Source organism: Acomys minous (assembly GCF_964271855.1).
Source record: "Acomys minous genome assembly, chromosome: 18".
Classification (NCBI taxonomy): Eukaryota; Metazoa; Chordata; class Mammalia; order Rodentia; family Muridae; genus Acomys; species Acomys minous.
The window spans coordinates 3,128,509-3,151,143 of record NC_140501.1 but is presented as its reverse complement, the minus strand read 5'-3'; the positions used below and the strand labels follow the sequence as shown (position 1 = coordinate 3,151,143).

General features: G+C 53.5%; 1 protein-coding gene across 6 annotated transcripts in view; it reads left to right on the top strand.

The window, feature by feature from the left end:
* Positions 1-22,635, top strand: part of FARP1 (FERM, ARH/RhoGEF and pleckstrin domain protein 1) — a 240,551-nt gene that overhangs the window by 216,019 nt on the left and 1,897 nt on the right. For all 6 annotated transcript variants that reach the window (XM_084767089.1, XM_084767093.1, XM_084767091.1 and 3 more), the window contains 11 exons: positions 672-805; positions 9,580-9,661; positions 13,358-13,595; positions 14,401-14,531; positions 16,468-16,536; positions 16,689-16,778; positions 17,252-17,334; positions 17,738-17,850; positions 18,270-18,436; positions 20,815-20,922; positions 21,692-21,843. In XM_084767089.1, the coding sequence (XP_084623215.1) occupies positions 672-805; positions 9,580-9,661; positions 13,358-13,595; positions 14,401-14,531; positions 16,468-16,536; positions 16,689-16,778; positions 17,252-17,334; positions 17,738-17,850; positions 18,270-18,436; positions 20,815-20,922; positions 21,692-21,843 (1,367 nt within the window). The remainder of the gene's footprint in view (positions 1-671; positions 806-9,579; positions 9,662-13,357; positions 13,596-14,400; positions 14,532-16,467; positions 16,537-16,688; positions 16,779-17,251; positions 17,335-17,737; positions 17,851-18,269; positions 18,437-20,814; positions 20,923-21,691; positions 21,844-22,635) is intronic.

Genomic DNA, 22,635 nt, shown 5'->3' with positions numbered 1-22,635 from the left:
TTTTGCTCAGCATCAAATGCTTGTGTTTGCTCAAGGGAGACTTCAGGTTACTTTTACAGTAAGCTGCGCATGGTGGGGAAAGTGCCACCGCCTAGTTGCCTCTGACGTCTGTCACCAGGCCTGTCCAGTCTTAGGAGTAAAGCTGGGGGTCTCCAGGGCACTTAAAGAGGGACTCCCACATTCTTAGGATCAGGTCTGTGTTTGGTGCCCTGCAAATACTGGGACCAGTTCCCACTCGTGTGGGCAGCATGTGCCAAGGGCATCTTCATGTTCAACATGGAGGAGATGGGGCAGCTCCTGATGGAGCAGGAGAACTACAGTCCCCATGAGCTGGCCTCAGTGAGGCCTTATTCAAGTAGTTGCTCATTGGAGAGACCAGCCCTGGCCTGAGCAAACCGTGGGGAACCATTTGAGAGAGCAGCCCTTTTCTCCCTGGAGTGAGGAAGGCGAGCAGGGAGGCCTGCCTCCATCCTTGGCAGTCCTGAACCGCTCAGCATCCTACAGGATGCTCATGGCTTCCTGCTGCCCACGGCTGCCCACCATCTGCTCACCCCTGCCCGCGGCCGCCCACCATCCGCCCACCCCTGCCCGCGGCCGCCCACCATCCGCCCACCCCTGCCCGCGGCCGCCCACCATCTGCCCACCCCTGACTTGTTCCTCTTTATCCCCAGTGGCTTCAGAGCACAGTCAGCAAAGAGGACTCCATGCCCGAAGCCTTGAAAAGCCTCATATTCCCGAATTTTGAACCTTTGCACAAGTTTCATACCAATTTTCTCAAGGAGATTGAGCAGCGACTTGCCCTGTGGTGAGTACAGTCCACTTTGAAATCTGTGTTTCCTGTCCACATACACCACACCCCACCCCACCCCACCCCACCCCACCCCGCCCCGCCCCGCCCCACCCCCACCCCACCCCACCCCCACCCCAGGCGCTATTTCACTTTGTCCCACTTAAGCAACAGAGATAAAGTATGAGGCAGGCCAACCTTGAAGTGTTTGCCAATGAAATGTTATGTGTTTGGGTCTTTGCCTTTGATTGAAGACTCTCCAAGATGCATTTTTCTTCTGGTAATTACATAGCTATTTTAAAGTAAAGATTCTTGCTTTTGTGGGGATTGTGGGATGGTAAGTAGGGGACCGCAAAGGATTCGTGAGGTAACATTTCACTATTGCTTGCTTTTATAGTTACATGTAAAGCTAAATATGCGCTCTGTGGATACATATACATATAAAATGTTGTATTGCATTTAACAGTTTAAAGAACACTTTGAAAATACAATGTCTATGGAACACGCTTATGAATACACAATCTTATAAGGATATAAACATGTTTTGTTTTATTACTATTCTGTATGTATGGTATCTGTGGATAAACATGCTAGGGTGCATGTGTGGAGTTCAGAGATGACTTTGCAGAGTTGGTTCTCTCCTTTCTGTGCACCCTAGAAATCACACCAGGTCTGCGTGGACAACACCTTTATCATAACAGCCCAGGATATAATTTTTTTAATTCTGTTTCTGTCTGTGTGTGTGCCCTCAGGCATGTGTGTGCATGAGTGTATGTGCATGCCTGTGTGTAGTCGTGCTCACCTGTGCACAGATGGAGGCCAGAGGGCAGCAGGTGTGGAGGAGGGGCATTCAGTGACTGTGGGTCCTTAAGGAGCCTGCGCAGAGGCTGTTAGCCCTGGCGGTTCTGGAAGCCCACTCCTGCTTCATAGGACCAGCGTGCAGGGCCAGCACGAGCTCTCCGATCCTGAGTAGTGCCTGGCTCATAATATTTTATACGTGATGGTATAAAATGCCTTTCCCTTGACAGAAGGAAGTGGCAGTCTTTACTAACAGGTAGATCACAGCCAGGATGGACACTCAGGGTACGGAGTCAGCCTTGCTGAGAACGAAAATAGCAGAATGACATTTCATTCAGCAGGCACTGGGTGTAAAATAATCAACGCTGCCATTCAAAAATGGGGCATTCCCAGCTTCTCTGGAACTTCTGAGTTCTTCGCTGTCACCTCCTATGAAGGCAGATGGGGAGCTAGAAGTGGTGTGGCTCAGACCTGTAAGCCCAGCATTCGTTAGATGGAGGCAGGGGGATTGCTGCCAGTCTGAAGCCAAATGATTTAACCTGAGGCTCACATCTCAAACAAAATAATGATGCCGTATCCCATTCCAAATGAAATTACTGGAAGAATAAGGGGACCGTGGCCTCAAACACATGACATGCTTTTCTGAAAAAGTGTGCCTTGTCCTCTCTGCACCAGCAGGCAGAGTTGAGCCCCTAGACTTGAGTTTCCAATAAACCCGCAGGTCTCTAGGTCTCCAGCAGAGGGCGCCTGTCCATTTCCACCTGCAAGCTCCCGGCCATACTTGAAGGCCGTGAGAGAGTTGGAAAATGGACATTGCTGGGCTCCCGTCAGCCCTGTTTAGTCTGGACTGTAGGGTTAAAACCCTGAAATTTGTATTTCTCAAGTACTTCTTGGGGTAACTGCATTGGGAAACTGCTAAAACCCTTCTGCTGTGCCTCTGGCAAATGCTGAATCTAGGATTCCTTGGCTTACACGTCACAGAGTGGATCAAGTTGGGTTTTTTTTTGTTGTTGTTGTTGTTGTTGTTTTGTTTTGTTTTAATTCTATCTACAATCATGACAAAGCGCATGAGTGAAGGAAGTTGCTCTGTTTGGAAAGGAGCTGTGGAGCTTTGGGAGGAGGGGCTCCCAGGCCAGGGCCTCTCAGCTTCCTGGCCTGTGGTGTGTGTACTTGTTAGAACAGGTGTTCCCACTGAGGCCACTTGCCTTCCTACCCAAAGCCTAACGCCGCGAGGCTGCTTGAACCACAAGGGCTTCCTTAGCTCATCTCCAGTATTCTGTGGTAGGATCGAGAAGCCAAGGAACATAGTACATGGCCATGTGTGTCTGGCCAGGGGTCTGCAAAGGAAGGTGCAAGTGTCGCAGGGAGGCACAAAGACCTCTGCCGGCCTGGCTTTTGAGGACCTGTGGGATAGTAATGCCTTTCTGAGACAGGCAACCATAGGCTGAATACAGTCAATAAGAAGACTGGGCCACAGTCAAGTTCACTAAGCAGGGAATTTACACAGTGACTGACAGGCAGGCGGGCAGGCAGACAGACTGGGAAAGCTGTTTAGGTAGAGGTTTATGGTTTTATGTATTGTGACAAGGGGAACGCAGGTTGGTTGGCTCATGTTAAAATAGTTAAGAAGCAAACTTAGGGACCAAGAAAATGCCTGTTATAAAACACGTTGCTGTCACACACAAGAAAAGGCCCTGAGATCTCAGTCCCTGGTGTTGGGTGCCGCTCACAGCAGACTCTTAGAGAGATGTTTAGCTGTGGCTGGGCAGTACCTGTAAACAGTGAGTCAGAGCCTCTGCCCCTCCCAGGGCTGTTTTCACACATTAAAAGACTAAGTGCTTGTCACGGGCCCGTGTGCTGTGCCCCACACAGGAAGGCGGAAAGCTGCCCTTTTCCTCTTTTATTTTAGTATATGTGTGTGATGTGTAGGTGTGGGTGTGCTGGGGGGCAAAGGCATTGGTTCTTACTTCCATCTTCTTGTAGTGGGCTCTCCTGTTTCTGTTGTGTTGCACACTCCTGGGTGTGTGCACACCGGCCGGCCACACACTCCTGGGTGAATCTGCTGCCTCCACATCCCCTCTTTCTGTAGGCGAGCTGGAATTGACAGCTGTAAGCAGCCATGTGTGGCTTTTTTTTCTGATATGGGTCCCAGGAATTAAACCTGGCAGGTTTGGCAGCCACTGCCCTTTCTCACTGAGGCCCAACCTCAGCTTTCTAAAACGTTAACAGAACTCTTAGATTTGCTGACGTGCTGGACTTCTGTGCAGGTCTCACCCCTTCCCCTTAGTTGAGCGTCTTTGTGTCCACGTGAGTGAGAATGGAGCAAGCAATGGTATCACGTTGATGATGTCATGTTGCTGGTGTCATGCTCTGGATTTTATTCCCTGCTAGTTTCTGGCTTTGGGGTTTTTGTTTTGTTGGTTTGGTTTTGTTTTTTCTTGGAATTTGCTCTGAAGATCAGGCTGATCTGGCCTGAAACTCACAGAGATCCCCCTGCCTCTGCCTCCAGAGTGCTGGAATTAAAATCATGCACCACCATGCCCGGCCCATTGCCGTTTTCAGTTATTACTCTTAAAAGAAAGAAATTGAAAGTTGTCGCTGCATCAGACGCTGCTCAGCCCTCTCGGTGCAGGCGCAGTTGTCCCCAGGACGTCCCTTGGCGCCTACAGCAGTCTCGAACACAGTGTGCTCTGTCGACAGTGGGAGATCCTGTGCAGGACTCCCATCAGGACATCTTCTCAGCCGCTTCTGGTCCCTCTCTGAACGTCACACTCTGCCATACAAACACACGGGAGCACAGGGTGGAGGCCCAAGGCCTGCTTCAGGCTGGCAAAAGCCAACTTAAACCTTCCTCAGAAAAAAACAAACAAAAACAAAAAACTGGTTTGATGACTTCTGAAAAGTGGCTGAAATGCTTTTTTTTTTTCTTTTGAGAGTAAAAGACTGTTCACTCAGCTGTTTAAATACACTGAGAAAGCCACTTATATTCAGCCTTGGGCTGGGTGGACAGTCCATCCAACTTTGAAATTTCACATCTGAGATGACTTGTAAAATGTTGGGCGAGGATACCACCCCGTCGGGGTTGATGGAGAACCCTGTTTGGTCCAGAGAGTGACCTGCACATGCGCAGATGGGCTACACTGGGAAATTCAGTGATACATTTGTCACAATTCCACAAAAGGAAGAAACCCCACAGGAACCCCCAGGGCCAGATGAGGAAAGGCCTCAGAGCAGCGTGTGTCAATCATGGCACAGCGCATCTGCACACTGGCTCCCCGTGCCCTTCTGAGCTGTCTGTGTGCCGTCTTGAATTACTCCCCTCGCCCTCCCCAAGCCTCAGAAAGCAAAGACCAGCCTCCTTCATCACCTGTCAGCTTGCACACCAGGCCTGGATGAGTTGCACTGAAAGGCTGCCCTGGTTTAATGTTAAAACTGGGCTCTGAGTCCAGGCAGACCTGAGAGGGCGGCTTAGCGCTGGGCGTAGCACTGGGCCTGGTTTTAATCTGAATCCTAACCCTGTTCCTCGCTCTTGGAAGCCTTGCTCTCCTGCTTCTGCTGCCTGATTGGGGGAGGGGGGAGGCTTTGTTCTCAGTAGCTCAGAGGAGCAAACAGGCCTTTTCACACCTTCCTAAGGTGTCCCTGGAAAGAACCTGGCCAGCATCCCAGACGCTGCACTTTCTGAGGTGACAGCTTTGATGTGAAACTTGATTTCTTTCTCTGGCCTGAGGTTGAATATGAGGCTTTAGAAAGGAAAGCCCCCTCCTCCCCCTCCCCTCCCTTCCCCTGGGCTGGCCAGGCTGCATTCCTGCCCTCCTCTACGGCACACATGTAAGCAGATATCCATCCTACAGGATGCACATGCCATGTGGATGTGGGTACACACACACACACACACACACACACACACACACACACACACACACCACACGTGTGGAAACGCATTGAAACAAGCTAAGAGGTGGCCAGGATCGCTGTTTGTCCCTGTTCAGAGCCCCCCTGAACTCTGCCTGACAGAGATCTTCACACCTGCCCAGCAGCCACGCGTGGCTGGTGTGGCTGAGGAACAGACTCCACTTTAAGTCAGGCTAATCTTGAACTGGCCATTTGTGGGGTCCATAGTGGGCAGTGCTGTTGTCAAGGCCTTAACAGGGTAGGGACTAGGAATGGAGGCAGGTGGCCCAGCTGCAGGGACACACAATGTCCTTGACCATCTGAGGCTTCCCGGTGTCTGAGGCACCTTGGCTTTAGATCTCTTTACTGGATGGCAGAGAGCGTCCAGACGCTGGGATCCAGCTGCTGGCCACACAGTTGCTTCTTGTGTTTTAATCAAGGAGATGATCCTTCTGTTTGTTAAAAGGAGAAGGGGTGGGCTGGGATTAACTGGTGAGCTTGGATTTGCACTGGGCTTCCTGAGACCCCCAGAGCGAGTCCCTCGCTGCTCTCACTGGTAAGGGGTCTCCAGGCTGCTCCTCAGCATGCTAAGGGCCTCAGCACCTCAGGTTCTGGAAGGACTTTGTGTTGAACCTGGCTTGGGATTTGAGCAGGAGAACCAAGGACTGCTTCTCCTGACGGGCTTTGTCCTCCTGCTTCTGCAGCATCTGTGTGTCCTCCCTGGGGGTTGCCGGGGGTGTACACATACAACCCAGGGAGCTGCCAATGGCTGACCAGCTCACACCGAAGGACCAGAAAGTCCCCAGAATGCACCGTGTTCGTCTTCGTGTGTATGCATGCAGGGCCTTTCCCAAGATCACATGCAGTTGTTCCTGGAACAACTAACGACTTCGTGTGGGTCGTGGCTTCCTAAGTGAAATTGTCGAAAGAATCCTCAGCTCTGTAGTAACTGTGTGGTAGTTATCCAGGCAACAACTATGTGGCCCCACTCTTCAACCAAGGACCCTTTTCTTGTGCCCTTACAGAGGATGTTCTAGACATGTTTAATTGCTTTTTCATGTTCTTGATAATAAAATGATCTTTTAGAAGCTCTTAGTGAGATAAATGCTTTAGATGTGTAGACTTGGAAACAGCCAGTGTAGCAGAGGAGGTCACACCTGCATCCCACTTCGGGCACCAGGAGGTCACACCTGCATCCCACTTGGAGCTCCAGGACGTCACCCACTTGGGGCAGCTTGTCCCCAGTCCCATGGGCTCTGTCCTGTGTTTGAATCCTCTCTGCCTCGGGGTTTTGTGTCATCTGGGAAGGCGGGGTGCATGGATCTGCTGTGCTGTGCAGACTCTAGGTGCCTGCAGCCTGTTTCCACAGCATCACCCGGCTCTGATGGGTAATGTAAATTTGGGGTTATCAGTGGCTCTACGCTGCATAGGGACTGGTCGGTACTTGCTACCTGGTGTTCTGTCTACAGTGAGAATCCAGATCCGTGTGTGTGTGTGTGTGTGTGTGTGTGTGTGTAGAACACGCTCTGGTAGCAGGTTTACACAAGAAGAAACTCCTCTGTTGAAGGTTTTGAACCCCAGTAGATTTTTAAAGTACATAATTAGTGTGCACGGGTGACACACGGGCACATACCTATAATCCTGCTACTTGGAAAGCTGAGGCAGAAGGATCACTACAAGTTTGAGATCACAGCTCAAAATGGAGGGAATGAAATAACTAAGTTTTGCTGCCGCTCTTGTTCTTAGCCCTCACATAGTTGGTTTTGTCGTGGGCCAGGGCTTGTGCTTAGCCGTGCATGAGGAAGTCCTTTCTGTTTTTTTTTTAATAGCAGCCTGCCCCTCCCCCATCCACACCACTGCCATTGAAATCACTGAATTGTGTTCTTTGAACTGAGTAGACTTTTATACGCGTGCTGCCAGAGGCACAGCTGTGTAAATTCCGGGTTGTCTGCAGATTCCAGGTCACGTCCTGGTTTACTTGGGCCTTGCGTCTGTCTGGGTGGGTGGGTGCCATTTTGTCAAAAGCCTGATCATCTGGCTTAGCGGAAGTGTCTTCCATTGTTGGGATATCTTCCTGGTTCCAGTATGGAGGGCAGTGGAGAGAGGAAAGAACTCCTCAGCTCTATTGAGAGCACACAGGTGAAGGCACGGCAGGGACACCTCTAAACGGCCAAAGGCCAGAGCCTCCTGTGAATTCATTTCGCTCCCTACATCAAGTGTAACCAAACCAGGGTCAGCAGAATGGCCAATTGGTAAGCTGAATAGGCCTTTAATAACCCAAACGCCAGAGGCGCCACAGACTTCTGAGGGGTGGGGCAGTAATAATGGGGACTCAGCTCGAGGTCAGGGATCACCAGGGGGACGCCTGGGTCTCATCAGTGCTGCAGTTATTCCAGTGCTGTGGAAAGTCATTCGAAGGGCCGAGAAACACGGACCCTCATTGGTAAAGTATAGGGTTGGCATCATGGACTGGGACCAGATCTCTGTACACTCAGCTCCCCCCTCCCCCCGCCATCCCCCCCCCCCCCGCCACCCCCATCACACACACACACATACACACACACACACACACACACACTCTCTCTCTCTCTCTCTCTCTCTCTCTCTCTCTCTCTCTCTTCAGCCATTTTACTGCTCTCTGGCTCCCTCCGTGTTCAGCTTGACATCTCGTGCCTGGCTCTTTAGCTCATCCCTTTCCTGTAAGTTGGCCACCTCGGGCTAGCCTCAGCAGCAACGTCAAGTACGCTTCATTTATTACTCCATCCTTACCACTAAACTAGGAGATATGCTGGCGCGGTGACACAGGCGGCCCGAGACACTAAACTACCATGGCCAAGTGCAAACTGGAAAGGACCAGGAGGCATGCAGGCCCAAGTGTGGAAAATGACACTCACATCTACAGAGGTGACACAGCACGCCTTCCTTACACACTGCCTTAGAGTGTGTGCTGTTCACAATCACAGACTACCTAAAGACTAGTCTTCCGTCTTGATTCTTTGAGATGTTTTCCAAAAAACACTAAAACACACTCATCTAGGACGTTATAAAATAAAGGCTGTGAGCACGGTGTCAGTTTCTCCTATCAAAACATGGAGGTGCAGCTGGCGAGGCGGGTCAGTAGACTGTGTTTGCGGTGCTCTAGCTTTTGCCTGAGCCTGGATTCCTAGAACACATGCAAACGGTGTGCACGCCTCGCCACAAGCATGTTTCTGTGCGCCTCAGCTTCCCTAGTGATACCATGAGAAAGATACGGCTCCTTCTCAAGTTTGCTTTGAGGGTTCAATTGAGTCAGCGCCTGTGTTGTGCCTGCCACACTATCAGCTACATGGGCGTGGTCAGTAAATAATACCATTTTCTCTTTGTTAGTTGAGGCCCTGAGCTGTGCTGTGCACTAGTCTCTAGAAGCAGTGCCCACCACTTCACACCATCTAACCCCTGTGTGAGGGAGGGCCCCACACCACCTAACCCCGCCCCATGTGAGGGGCGGCCCATACAGCCTTACCCTTCCTCCAGCTGGCTATCCGTCCTGATAGTTGTCAATCACCCTGCTCCTTCCCAAGGATTTTACAGGAAGTTCCTTGCTTCTGGTCAAAGACTCTTAGGACCAGAAGCCCTGATTTGGGCGGGGGGAGGTGCTGTCTTCCTAGTCCCTGATTTGGGGGTGCTGACTTCATAGTCCATGATTTGGGGTGCTGTCTTCCTAGTCTGAAGGACAGAATCAACTCAAGCCAGTTGTTGCAAGTGACCTTTATGTGATGGATCTCACAACCCATGTGTAGAAGGAAAAAAAAATATCAGACCCAACTAGTGTTCTTCAAAATCAAGGGTTGTTTTGGTTTTAGAGATAGGGTCTTTCTCTGAAGCTCAGGCTGGCCTCAAATTCACAATTGTCCTACCAGCCTGTGTGCTGGGATTGTGCCTGGCTACAGGAAAGATTCTTTGCTGCACCAGGGGCTGATGTGGACGGCTTCCTGCACTTAACTGTACTTGTTACCAAGAAAAATAAACAGAAGTCACTAGGGAGGAACTCAGCTGGGCTGTCAGAAAGGAGGATGCTGGTGTTTCACGGCTAACGCTTGGTGTTTCTGCCTCTCCTGTCCCAGGGAAGGACGCTCCAATGCCCACATCAGGGGAGACTACCAAAGAATCGGGGATGTCATGCTGAGGAACATCCAGGGCATGAAGGTGAGCTGGCTGGGATGCGGGGAGGCTGGTGCCCCGTCTGCGGCACGCAGGCCTGTGCAACGGGGAGGCTGGGATGCGGGGAGGGCGGTGCCCCGTCTGTGGCACGCAGGCCTGTGCAACGGGGAGGCTGGGATGCGGGGAGGCTGGTGCCCCGTCTGTGGCACGCAGGCCTGTGCAACGGGGAGGCTGGGATGCGGGGAGGGCGGTGCCCCGTCTGTGGCACGCAGGCCTGTGCAACGGGGAGGCTGGGATGCGGGGAGGCTGGTGCCCCGTCTGTGGCACGCAGGCCTGTGCAACGGGGAGGCTGGGATGCGGGGAGGCTGGTGCCCCGTCTGCGCCACGCAGGCCTGTGCAACGGGGAGGCTGGGATGCGGGGAGGCTGGTGCCCCGTCTGTGGCACGCAGGCCTGTGCAGCGGGGAGGCTGGTGCCCCGTCTGTGGCACGCAGGCCTGTGCAACGGGGAGGCTGGGATGCGGGGAGGGCGGTGCCCTGTCTGCGCCACGCGGACCTGTGCAGAGCATCAAGGGTTGACCATGTAGTCAGACTGTCCACCCTTCTAAAGACTGTCACTGGAGAAAGGGTAATGGCCCCATGGGTCAAAAGCTCTGCACGTAGACAAGCAACAGGAATTGATACGTAAGCTATTCGTGACCTTAAAAACAATGGAGATGACAAAACGCTGTGAACATTTCATTTTCAGTCAGTTGTTTTGTCTTCCTTTGTGTGTGACAAAAAAATCTCAGAGGCCAAATCATCCAGGCATTTGTTCTGTTTAAGGTTTATTTATTTAAGTTTACAGTGTCCACCTGCACACCAGAAGAGGGCACCAGATCTCATTACAGATGGTTGTGACCCACCATGCAGTTGCTGGGAATTGGACTCAGGACTTTAGGAAAAACAGCCAGTTCTCTTAACCTCTGAGCCATCTCTCCAGCCCCGGCAAGTCTGTTTTTAAACAGCAGCCTCTAAAATGAAAGTACAGTAGAGAGCCAAGGAGTGTTAGCCCACAGTCCTCTCCTACAAATGTTCGAGATGAGTGCCGCTCATTTGGACACACTCTAGTGACGCCTGTGATACAGACAACGGCTTCGGTTCACACAGCTTACCTGCTGAACACATCTGTGTCAGCAGCTGGGGCATGCCCGTAACCTCAGTTCCTCAAAACTGTCCTGGGAAAGGAATAGTCCCTAAGGAGGCAGACACTCCACTCGTGCTGCCTCACTGTGGTACAGCCAGCTGCTAGCCCGGCCGGCCGCTCGCCCCACCGTGCCTGAGAACCTAGGCACACGATTGCGTTCAGGGAGCGGGTGGTGCTGGGCAGTCTGGCCAGGCCGCTGTGTCAGGATGAGGAGGAGCTGCTCAAGACATTTCTTATCAGCTTCTGGCTCTGTGTGGGGTGGAGAGGGGTGGCATTGGGTGTGTGGTGTGTGGTGTTTAAAGATCTTTTTTATGTGTACAGTGCTCTACCTGCATGTACACCTGCAGGCCAGAAGAGGGCGTCAGATCCCAGTGTAGAAGGTTGTGAGCCACCGTGTGGTTACTGGGAAATGAACTCAGGACCTCTGGAAGAGCAGACAATGCTCTTAACCTTGTAGAGGTGGGGGTGAGGGTGTCTGGTGTCTGTGTACGTGTCTGTGTGTGTGCACACATTCATGCAGTGGCTACATGTATGTGTGCGTGCACAGGTATTTCTGAGAGGTTGGACCTAGGGCCTCACAAGTGTCACACAAAGCAGTCTCCCCAGCCGTGTCTCCAGCCCCCTCCTGTTCCTTAACAAAGATCAGGATGTAGCTTTCTAGATCGCTGTACTGTGTCGCCATGTTCAAGGCGCACCATGCTGCAGTGTGAGGCAGCATCAGAGAGACGCTGGCTGCGGAAGACTGAGAAGTTGGGTACAAATCACGAAAAGCAACATTAGCCTGGCAGGTTCCACAGCCGAGCTCAGCACTGTGGGGTGGATGCACAGAGTTGTAGTAGCCGTCATCTTTGGGAGTCTTTTAAAAAATATTCATTGGGTTGGTTTTTTTGTTTTGTTTTGTTTTGTTTTTGTTTTTGTTTTTTTGGTGCAATTTTAAGTTTTCATCAGAATGTCTCGGGTTCACACACATTCCTGGTTCCACCATTCTCAACATTCTTCACTGACGTAATTAGTTCAGCTAAGATCGGGGAACCAGTGTCCTGTAGTGCCACCATCTGAGCCTCTAGCCCACCTTGGGGCTCGCTCTCGCTACGGGACGTTCTGAGTGTGAAGACAGCTACCGTGACAGAATCATTTTAGCTGGAGCTGGGCCTGGTGCCACAGTCCTGGCTGAGGCAGGAAGTCCTCAAGCTCAAGACCAGCCTGGGCTGTGAGAGCGAGACCCTGGGCCGCCTCTTCGTCCCACACTGCCCTTTCACCATCTTCATAGCTCTGTCCTTTCCAGATGCCCTGTGGCTGAGCGGTGCAGGTTGGCCTGTCCCAGCCTCTTCCGTGCTAGGATTTGATGGCCGGGTGCCTCCGGTTATTGGCCACCCCTAAGATGGCGTCTTCCCAAGCCACATGCTTTTTCTCAACCCATGACAGCTTTTGCTTTTCTGACAAACAGAAACGTCTAGTGCCCCTTATTTAGGAGCATAACTGTAGGATCTGCTGTTGGCCTGGGGGGGCCGCTGTCTTCCCCCCCCCCCACCGCTAGGGCCATCGCCAGCCACCGTGTGGCCTCTCATGTCTGACTGCCAAGCACCCCCACTGCCTTTCCACCCAAAGCTTACAGCTGCTGCTCTGCCTTCCTCCCTTGACTCACACGGAAGACTTAAAAATCCACCTTGTGTGCCAAGCGCCTTTCTGCTCCTTCCACGGGCCGACAGCGTGTGCTCGGCCAGCCTCCTCAGCTTCTGTGGTATTTCAGCGCCATGCCAACCACAGGGCTTACTGCACGAGGTTCTATGCAAGCAAAATAAAAATAGACTGGGGAGGGCAGTGGCAGCTTTTCTGAAGGGTGAGATGACTTGCAGGCTTTTTTGTTGTTGTTTCTTCATTTTGCCTTATCGTTTTTATTGTTGGTATTAAAGGACTTTTTCTAGAACGTGGAGGGAGGCAGCGGAAGAGTCTAGAAATGTAGCCTCCTGGGTGAGCAGCGATGCTTCTTGCTGGTTCTTTCATGCCCCTCCCCCCAGCCCAGGCACCACACTGGGTTTGTGCGTGTCCAGATGATGTCTGCCATATGTGTGTCTGTCTCATGTGTCATGTGTGTGTTCAGCTCTGCACAGCGCTGTCGTCATGAGTTGGGGGTCCCCTTCACAGCTTGACCAGGAGAGCTTGGCCTATGGTCTTTCTCCGACTTGTGGTCTCCAGCTCACACCATGAGCTAACTGCCTCCTCCCCTCCTCCTCCTCCTCCCCCAACGTCAGCCCAAGGATTCATTCCCAAAGCACTTGACTGTGCCAACAAAGACAGTGGCGCCTGGCCTTGCACGCCCACCCTCCACTGCCTCTGATCCTCCTCCTATATAGCTCATCCACTTCCTAGTGTATGTACATCTCAAAGTGGCCACTGCCCTCATGGAGGTTTGCATTTCATGTTTAGCACCTCATTGAAACAATAGAGTGAAATATGGAAAAGAAAATGCGATAAAGCCATGTGCAGAGTTTTTCGCGGTCTTCACAAGCCACACTGGGGTGAGCCTGCTGACCGGCACCTTCTGCTTGCTCCCTAAGCACCTGGCGGCCCACCTGTGGAAACACAGCGAGGCCTTGGAGGCCCTGGAGGCCTCCATCAAAGGCTCCCGGCGGCTGGAACACTTCTGCCGAGACTTCGAGCTGCAGAAAGTGTGTTACCTGCCGCTCAACACCTTCCTCCTGCGCCCTCTGCACCGGCTCATGCACTACAAACAGGTCCTGGAGCGGCTGTGTAAGCACCACCCTCCCAGCCACGCCGACTTCAGGGACTGCCGGGGTAAGGACACGCGTGCGTGCCTGGCAAGTGTCCTCGGCAGGATGCTGCCAGCCTGTGCCCAGTCGGGGGTCTGTGGACCATCTAAGGGTGTAGCACCCAGGCTCCCATCTGTGTTGATTATGTCCGCATACTCCTGCAGAAGGCGATGCTGCTAGTTAGAACACCTTTTCATGGGGGCTGGAGAGATGGCTCAGAGGTTAAGGGCACTGACTGCTCTTCCAGAGGTACTGAGTTCAATTCCCCCAGCAACCACATGGTGGCTCACAGTCATCTATAATGTGGTCTGATGCCCTCTTCTGGCCTGCAGGTGTACATGTATACGTAATAAGAATATCTTGTCTCATGGCACCAGCATTAATTACCAGCACATTCCAGCTATGCCAGGACGAGATGGCTAAAAGCCCCCTTCCCTTTGTGGGTGTCACTCACAAGGGGAGGGGACAGTGGCGCACTTGGCAAGCTTGGCCAGTTTGCTTCCTGTTTTTCTAGTCACTGCTGGGGCTTATTTGTCCTTAAGAGTTAAATGGCCTGAAGTTACCTGTTAGGACATAAGGTAGCTCACTGCTGAGGGGCTGGGACACAGGGACCAGTGAAGAGAGGCTGCCTGGCCCCCCTCTGTACGTGAGCAGTGAACACGGTGCAACCAAGACAGCACCTGCCCCTCTGTGCTGCCTCCCATCCTGCTGGCGGCTGGGTGCCCAGGGCTGGTGGTGTCCCAGCACGGAGCTTGCCGCAGCGGCGGAGACGAGGTACCCTGTGCAGACCGTCCTGCCTCCGCTGACTGCGGCTCCTTCTCCTCCCTCAGCTGCCCTGGCAGAGATCACAGAGATGGTGGCGCAGCTGCACGGGACGATGATCAAGATGGAGAACTTCCAGAAGCTGCACGAGCTCAAGAAAGATTTGATCGGCATTGACAATCTTGTGATCCCAGGACGGGTGAGCACAGGTGTTGGGTGAGGTCAGAGTGTCAGGGCTGGAGCAGGAAGCTGGCCGTCCGCGGTCTCCTCCCGCTGTCGCCTGATTGGTTAATGTGATCAGCTCCGGCCTGCTGATTGGTTAATGTGCCCATCTATGTCGCCGTCCTCACACCTCACACACAGATTGCAAAGGCAGTTTAAGGAAGCCTTTGTGGTTTTTACAGTTATGTAAGTAAAAACAGAAGATACAGCGGGAAGATGCCAGCGATAGGTGACACATACTCCGCATGGGGTAAAGACTGTGGACCAGTCTCAGTCGCGGTATTCCCGCCCTCGCCCTACTGGCAAGGTGTCAGAAATGGGCACTCGGGTTTCGTGGGGGCTAATGCCGCACATTCTTTCCAGAACAGTGGGAAACAGCGCACGTGTTTTTTGGGTTTTGTTTGTTGGTTTTTTCTGTTAATGCTCCTAAGAGACAGTCATCCATGAGATCCAGGATTCATCCACTTATCGCTGGCTTCGCTATGGGACAGCTGGCTGTGCCCTGCCCTGCCCCAGCCCGGTTCTGCTCTGCGGGAGCCTGCCTTCCCCTGTAGAAGGGGAGCTTCGGGGAGCTTCAGAAAGCTGGGGCCTTTGGGGCTTATCTACAATGTCGTGTCACTATCCTGCAAACTATTGGGTTAGTGTACACACACGCGCGCGCGCGCATACACACATTACTCTAGCCCAGCCTGCGCTCAGACCCCTGACCCTCCTGCCTTCAGCCACTGAGTACTTCTAGGTTATGAGCTGTCACACTCAGCTCTGCGATGGCAACTCTGTGAGTGTGTGTGTGTGTGTGTGCCTGCCTGCTCACTAAAGTAGATCCTCCAGCAGCTCAGGGCAGCCATCCCTCCTGGAATGGCGGCCACACGGCCCAGCATCACAAGGACTTGCCAGGCGCTGGCTCTGTCATCCGTGAGCCGGACAGGTGCTCATGGGCAAGTGTCTTTAATCATTTGTTCATCTGTCTGAACATGGGAATCACACGGACCTTCGGGCTCCTGTGTGGAACTGACGGGAGCGTGTAGATGTGTAGGCACATGCCAGCCGCTCAGCAGAGGGTGTGGCCCTAACAAGTGCAAGGCTGCCTTACTAGTTAGTGCATTCACCAAGCTGCCTTCCCCTAAACTGTTCACAGTCAACTGAGTAAAATGGGACGGGGTGAGGCAGCCTTGGAAGTAGTGAGTGCTGGTCAGGCAACACTGAAGACACCAGTGGTCACACGGGAGATTTTATGTGTATTTTACTTCAACTTTAAGCTGCTTTGTAGCTAGCCCTGGTGCATGGCTGTAATTCCAGATCCTCCAGAGGCCAAGGGAGGGCAATCCGTTAAGCCCAGGAGTTGGGGGCCAGCCTAAGCAGGACTCGCATCTTAGGATGGGCATGATGGCATACATCTTAGTCTCCGCATCTGGGAGCAGAGCAGGTGGATCTATGAGTTCAAGACCAGTCTAGTCTATGTACCAAGTTCTAGACCAGCCAGGGTGATGTGGTGAGACCTTGGCTCAAAAAAAGTAAGAAAAGACACCATCTTAAAAGCACACAACAGTGTTGTTTGCAGGTGAGATTCTGGAATCCAAGGCGAGCATGGCTCAAGAGACAGAGCTCCTCAGTCATGTGCCGTGGCTCCCTTATCCCCAACAGCTACTGGTCCCTCAGGACCACAGCTGTTGACCATGGAGAAGATTCTTCCTCCCTCAGCTGCGTCCTCCCTGCCCCCTGGTTGCCTGCTCCAAAGGTTTCTGGGAAGGAAAGAGGTGGCACTTAGCCACGAGTTAATAGCACAGTGCCTGGGAGCAGTAACTGTGCACACGGGGACCACCACTTAGTGCTGTGCCTGTGGTGGGACAGGGCCCAGGCACCAGCTCAGACTCTCACACTCCTGGTAAACTGAGGCCCTGTCTGCTCCGCAGGAGTTCATCCGCCTGGGCAGCCTCAGCAAGCTCTCGGGGAAAGGGCTCCAACAGCGCATGTTCTTCCTGGTGAGTGGAGCAAGCTGTTTGCCCTGGGCTGTCTCGGAACCGTGTTGCCAGTGGGCAAGGAGGACCCTGAGGCCAGGCCTTGTCCACTCTTGGGGAGGGCTGGGAGGTGGAACGGGCCCATTCGGCCCACACACTTCCGCTTGTCCTTCTAGTTCAACGACATGCTGTTGTACACCAGCCGGGGGCTGACGGCGTCTAACCAGTTTAAAGTCCACGGGCAGCTCCCGCTCTATGGCATGACGGTAAGTGTCCAGTGCTGGCATGCCCTCCTCGTGAGCAGCAGATCCTTCAGGGTCCACCAGCAAGGGACCCTGGAGACACGTGAGGCCACAGGATGGTCTTCATAGAATCCAGGGAAAGTTAACTTGGGCGGTATGGCGTGAACTTGCCTCTGTGTTACGGCTGCCCCAGCTGCCCGCTCAGTGTGGATAGAGCCACCATTTCCTTGCCAAGGCAGACAGTAGACAGGCCCCACACTGCGCCCTGGCCATCGGGCTTTCCCAGTGCACCTGCCTCAGCTTGTGTCAGTCTGCTCAGGAGTGGAGGGGAAGCAGATAAGCTGGCAAAAGGAAGCCGCGCAGTACGTCCCTTAGCCATTCTGAGTTTTGCCTCACCTGCTTGTCCTGGTCTGGTAGCCAATTTGGTGAGTGTCTCCACATGCACCACATGCCTGGCTCGCTGCTCAGCAGTGACTCGATAAACTCCCCTTCCCCAGGTGGAGGAGAGTGAGGAGGAGTGGGGTGTGCCCCACTGCCTGACCCTGCGAGGCCAGCGTCAGTCCATCATCGTGGCCGCCAGGTAAGTCCTGAACCTGACCTCTTGCGTGCACTCTCTGTCTCTGTCTGTGTGTGTGTGTCTCTCCCTTCCTCCCTCCCTCCCTCCCTCCCTCCCTCCCTCTGACTGGCCTGCTTCCCAGCATTCCTGAGAGTGGCAGGGAGGCTTGTATTAAGGAGGGACAGAGTGTCATTGCTACCACATGACTTCTGGTCGAGCGTGGTGGCACAGGCCTTTAATCCCAGGACTCGGGAGGCAGAGACAGGTGGATCACTGTGAGTTCGAGGCCAGCCTGGTCTACAAAGAGAGTTCCAGGATAGCCAGGGCTACACAGAGAAACCTTGTCTCAAAAAAAAAAAAAAAAGAGAGAGAGAGAAAGAAAGAAAGAAAGAAAGAAAAGGAAAGCTGATGTCATTTCTGTCTTCAGTTCCCGGTCAGAGATGGAGAAATGGATGGAGGATATTAAGATGGCCATTGCCCTAGCAGAGAAAAGCAACGGACCCACCCCTGAGCTCCTTGCCAGCAGCCCTCCTGACAACAGTAAGTGGTGTGGACGTGTCCCTGGTACAGTGCCCACGGCCATGAGGACAGTTCACTGAGGGAGCGGGAGAACCCCGTACTGCAGTCAGACCCTGGCAGGGAGCCTCCGGTCCGTGCTTTAGGGGTCGGTTGTTAAAGCGGAAGACACTTCCGCTACCCAAGAGTGGGTCACTCCTGAGGAGCAAGGATGTCATCTGTTCCATGCTGACATCGCCCCATGTTAGCCAGTGTTTGTGGAGGGAGGAGCAGTCTGCAGGACCAGAGACTACTTGCAGGAAGGACTCCCAGCCTGGGCCGGGGACCCTGGGAGGGTGCTAGGAGTCCCCATCTGCAGCCTTCCCAGCATTCCGGAGAGTGGCAGGAAGGCTTGTATTAAGGAGGGAGAGAATGTCATAGCTACCTCTCATGACTCCCGGCAGAGTCCCCAGATGAAGCCACAGCCGCTGACCAGGAGTCAGAGGATGACCTGAGCGCCTCTCGGACCTCACTGGAGCGCCAAGCTCCTCACCGTGGCAACACAATGGTGCACGTGTGCTGGCACCGCAACACCAGTGTCTCCATGGTAGACTTCAGCATCGCTGTGGAGGTACGGTGGGAGCAGGAAGGGGTCGCTTTCTCCTCCAGCCTTGAGCGTCTGAGGATCGATTCTCTGTGCCTGGCCACTGAGAGCCCTGCCCTCTGCAGTCAGCTAGGGCAGAAGAGCAAGCCTGCTGTGGCGTCTGTGCATGTGCACACCTGGAGCAGAGTAGGGACGCTCCTCAGTTAGCGCAGGTGCGGCTCTCCCGCCATTTGGTTTCCTTTTTCTCTGCATTTTCTTTCTTGGAGTTAGTGAAGACGTAGTGTGTGCTCATGGACAGTTCCAGACACCACAGGGCTTGTGGAAGTCGGGCACACCAGGACACACCCCAGGAAGGGCCCAGCAGGCTTTACCATCCTTACCTTACGTGCCGAGCGGCATGTGGTCCAGCGTCAACCACGGCTCACGGGCCAGTCCAGCTCGGCCCCTAGCTCTAGCCCAATTTTTAACATTTCTGAATGTTAGGTCCCATCTGTGGAGGTATCACACCTGTATCCAGTCCCTTGATGAGTCTATTGACACGTATCACACTCGGAGGCACTGAAGATGCAGGAGCTTTGAAAAGCTCCCGGAACTCTGGCTGCTGTCACTCTGCAGCACCTGTCCTTGCCAGGATGCCCTCCCCTGGGGTGCATCCTCCACAGGCAGCTGGACAGCTTCCCTTCTAGACTCAGTGGCCGCACACGGCTGTGCCTCGCTTTCCTCCAGGTCTCCCTCCTACCAGTCAGCTCTGGTGGAAATGTTTGTAGATGGTATGGTGATGACCAAAGCACCAAGGCTTGGGGAACAAGCGACGGGGCAAGCTGTTGCTTGCAGCTAGGAGAGCCAGTTGGGGCTTTGAGACATCTTGTCTTTTCAGTGGGCCTCTGGGGAGCTGGTGAGATTGAATGGTGTGGTTACCATGAGAGCAGCGTGGGGGCTCTGTCCTCCCATAAAGTGGGCTTTAGGGGGAATCTGCTTTTTCTCAGAGATTGTACCCAGATTGTATGTGCACCATATGACCCAGGCTCTGCCTCTATGGGCGCACAACCCTCCCCCTAGGTCTGTATTCAGGGATCTGCTTCTAAGGAAGTCCTAGAGGTGAGGGATGTCAGACCTGGACGTGTCAAACCTGCAGCAGAGGCTGAGGTTGTAGGATGGTGATGTGGGTCAGTCCCTATGGGTGGCAGTGGTAGGCAAGGCAGCTGTTGGAGCTGAGCCACCCCGTGAACAGGCTGATCAGAAGGGCAGAGCTTCGTAGGGACTGGTGTACCCCAGTGACACAGCAGCCATTGTTTTTTAGAAGAGTTCTGAAGGAGGGCCAGGCAAGAGGCCTGTTCTAGGGAGAATGGAATGCCAGAGGGGCCTGTCCCATGGGCAAGGCTGGCCACTGCCCTCCTGCGGCAAGTGATGGATGGATGTCTTCAGGCCGAATCCTCCTCAACGCAGGGTTGCGCTCACCTCACACCTGCTTCCACTAGTGTTGAGCAACTGAAGGGATAGGCTTGTAAACTTCCCAACGCCAATTTTTAGCCTCTAGGGCCTTCCTAACACCAGCACTTACAAAAATGGAGTAAAACAGAGCTAGAGATATCTTACAGATTTTCTTCTGGCGTGTGTGTGCCACCTGTGGGATGTGAGGTAATAGATACACAATCTGCCAATGTAGCCACTTACAGAGAGCCGCAGGGTGGCATTAACTAGCCTCCACTACCATACACTTGCCACCTTCTTTCAGTGCCCTCTGCTGCTTACGTTGGTCGGACAGCAGGATGAAAGCTTGTCGGGAGGGCGGATGGGCCTCTTCACTGGGTCTGCGCTGAGTCGCTGCCCTCAGGACAAGGAGTGAATGCTTACAGAACTGCAGGGTTCAAGGACAGTATAAAGGAGGGCCGGGGCGTGTGGCTTCTGGGCTTCGCCACTAGGTGGCAGCGTAGGGCTGCTTGGGAGGCCCTCTTCAATCAATCCTGGATCTCCCAGGGAAAGAAACCACAAAAAAAGATTTCTCACAGTGAGGTAGTCAGAGGCAGAATCCCAGGCTGCAGTGGGTGACCCTCTTAGGAGCCCTCTGTGCCCTTTCCAGCTCACTGGCAGGTCGTCCTTGCCTGGATGTCACACCCTAACCTCCCTCCTGTTGCATGGTATCACTCAGGACCCCCCTCACAAACCCTGAGGGCCCTTCGTTGCCTCACTGTGACTAACCACCTTACTCCCTAGTGTGGTCACATTCAAGGGTGACTCCACTGAGGACTCAACGCCCGTGAGAGGTGACAGGAATTCATCACACAACCTGATGACCTCTCTGTGCACAGGGAACGAGCTGTTGTGCCAGGGTCCCCGGTACCCATCCTGAGATGCAGCAAGTGGCACGGCTCTGTGCCCCTTGACGCCCTCTGCTTGCCTTTCAGAACCAGCTGTCTGGGAACTTGCTGAGGAAGTTCAAGAACAGCAACGGGTGGCAGAAGCTGTGGGTGGTGTTCACCAACTTCTGCCTGTTTTTCTACAAGTCACACCAGGTGAGGAGGGCCCCACATGGGCCGCTGCCCTCCCAGTGGAAGGCCTCCGTGAGACACGCAGCTCTGCCAGTCACTCTGCCCGTGAGGCTGCACCCCTTTGACACAGAGCTGGGAAATGCGGGTTCCTGCTCAAAGATGGAGCTTCTGTGCTAGGTGCCATTCTGACTCGATGCTGTTGGGGGTGTACAGCTGCCGGCTGGAGGGTAAGAGTAGACACAGACAGATGCTCAGGGACCAAGAACAGGGCCAAAATGGAAGCTGGAGCTCAGTCCATAGCATTGAAAAGGAAAACACCAGGTGGGCAAGCTGTCAATCTCACAGCTCCTGGGAGAATGGAAAAGCCAGGCTGGCGTGGAAGTCAGCCACACAATTGAGAGAGAAGAGCTTTTAAGAAAGAGAAAGAAAAAAAGAAAGAAAAAGAAATAAAGAAGCAAGCCCAAAGCATTATACTTACACCCTAAAGAATAACTTGGCTTTTCTGAGTGGAGACTCAGGATGGCAGGCATTGTGGTGGCTCCAGGTATGGGGCAGAGACGTGCGTTGTCTCAAGGTGGACCCCTAACCAAAGCCTGACCATTAGCGGGGGGGGGGGGGGAGCCGGACATCAGAGCATGCCCCCTCCAGAGCACGTCCCCTTCTAGAGACACCATGGCACGTTGGCCAAGACTGGCTTCCTCTGGTCCAACTTACTCCTGAGCTGGAGTCCTTGACCAGAACAGCAGCCCTACCCTACACCACTGTGTCCTCAGCCACCCCTGTCCCGTTGCAGGACAATCACCCCCTCGCCAGCCTGCCTCTGCTGGGCTACTCCCTCACCATCCCCTCGGAGTGTGAGAACATTCACAAGGGCTACGTGTTCAAACTGCACTTCAAGTCCCACGTGTACTACTTCAGGGCTGAAAGCGAATACACATTTGAAAGGTAGGCGCCCCCTCCTGTGCCTGCACAGCCCACCTGCAGGACAGCGGTCCCCTTCCTGACACAGAACTGTTGCTACTGAGTAGTTTTACGTGCATTCGGAGGGCCTGCACCGCACTCCTGGCCCCACGGTGCGGCATCACAGAAGCATGTAAGGGCCATGCCGGCACTGTGCTTGGTCCTCTACCATGGACGCATTATACCACGAAGCCACACCAGCCGTCCTGATGGAAGTCAGCTGAGTGCTGGAGTGGCAGGAGACCTGAGGCCAGGAGGGAAAGAGGCAGCCAGGTGTTTATTTGGTTATGAACTGACTTAAAAGCTCTTCATGAGATTCACATTCCAAGTGGAAACTCCGGGCTTTGGGGAAGTGCATCACAAGATGCCAGAGGCCACTGGATTCCAGTTACATTGGGGGCCCCAATATGCCAGCTTCCCACCTCAAAGCAAGTTCTCTTCTGGCCCTGGCACTTGTCAGGATGACTGATAGCTTGTTCCCCTCACAGGCCCAAAGCATTTCTGGTGCAACAAGCCAACTAAGAACAGTTGCAATCCCTAGTGAGTACATGTCCGTGACAGTCAGCCCCCAAAGTTGCAATCCCTAGTGAGTACATGTCCGTGACAGTCAGCCCCCAAGTCAAACAAACTGCTTGCACATGAATCCAGAAGGTAGCTCTTCTACCTGAGGGTCAAAACCTTTCCACAGGGGGCTGCCCAAGACCGGCCAGAAAACAGATGATTCCTAACAGTACCAGCACTGGTTATGTTATGGTTGGGGGTGTGAAAGGGTCACAG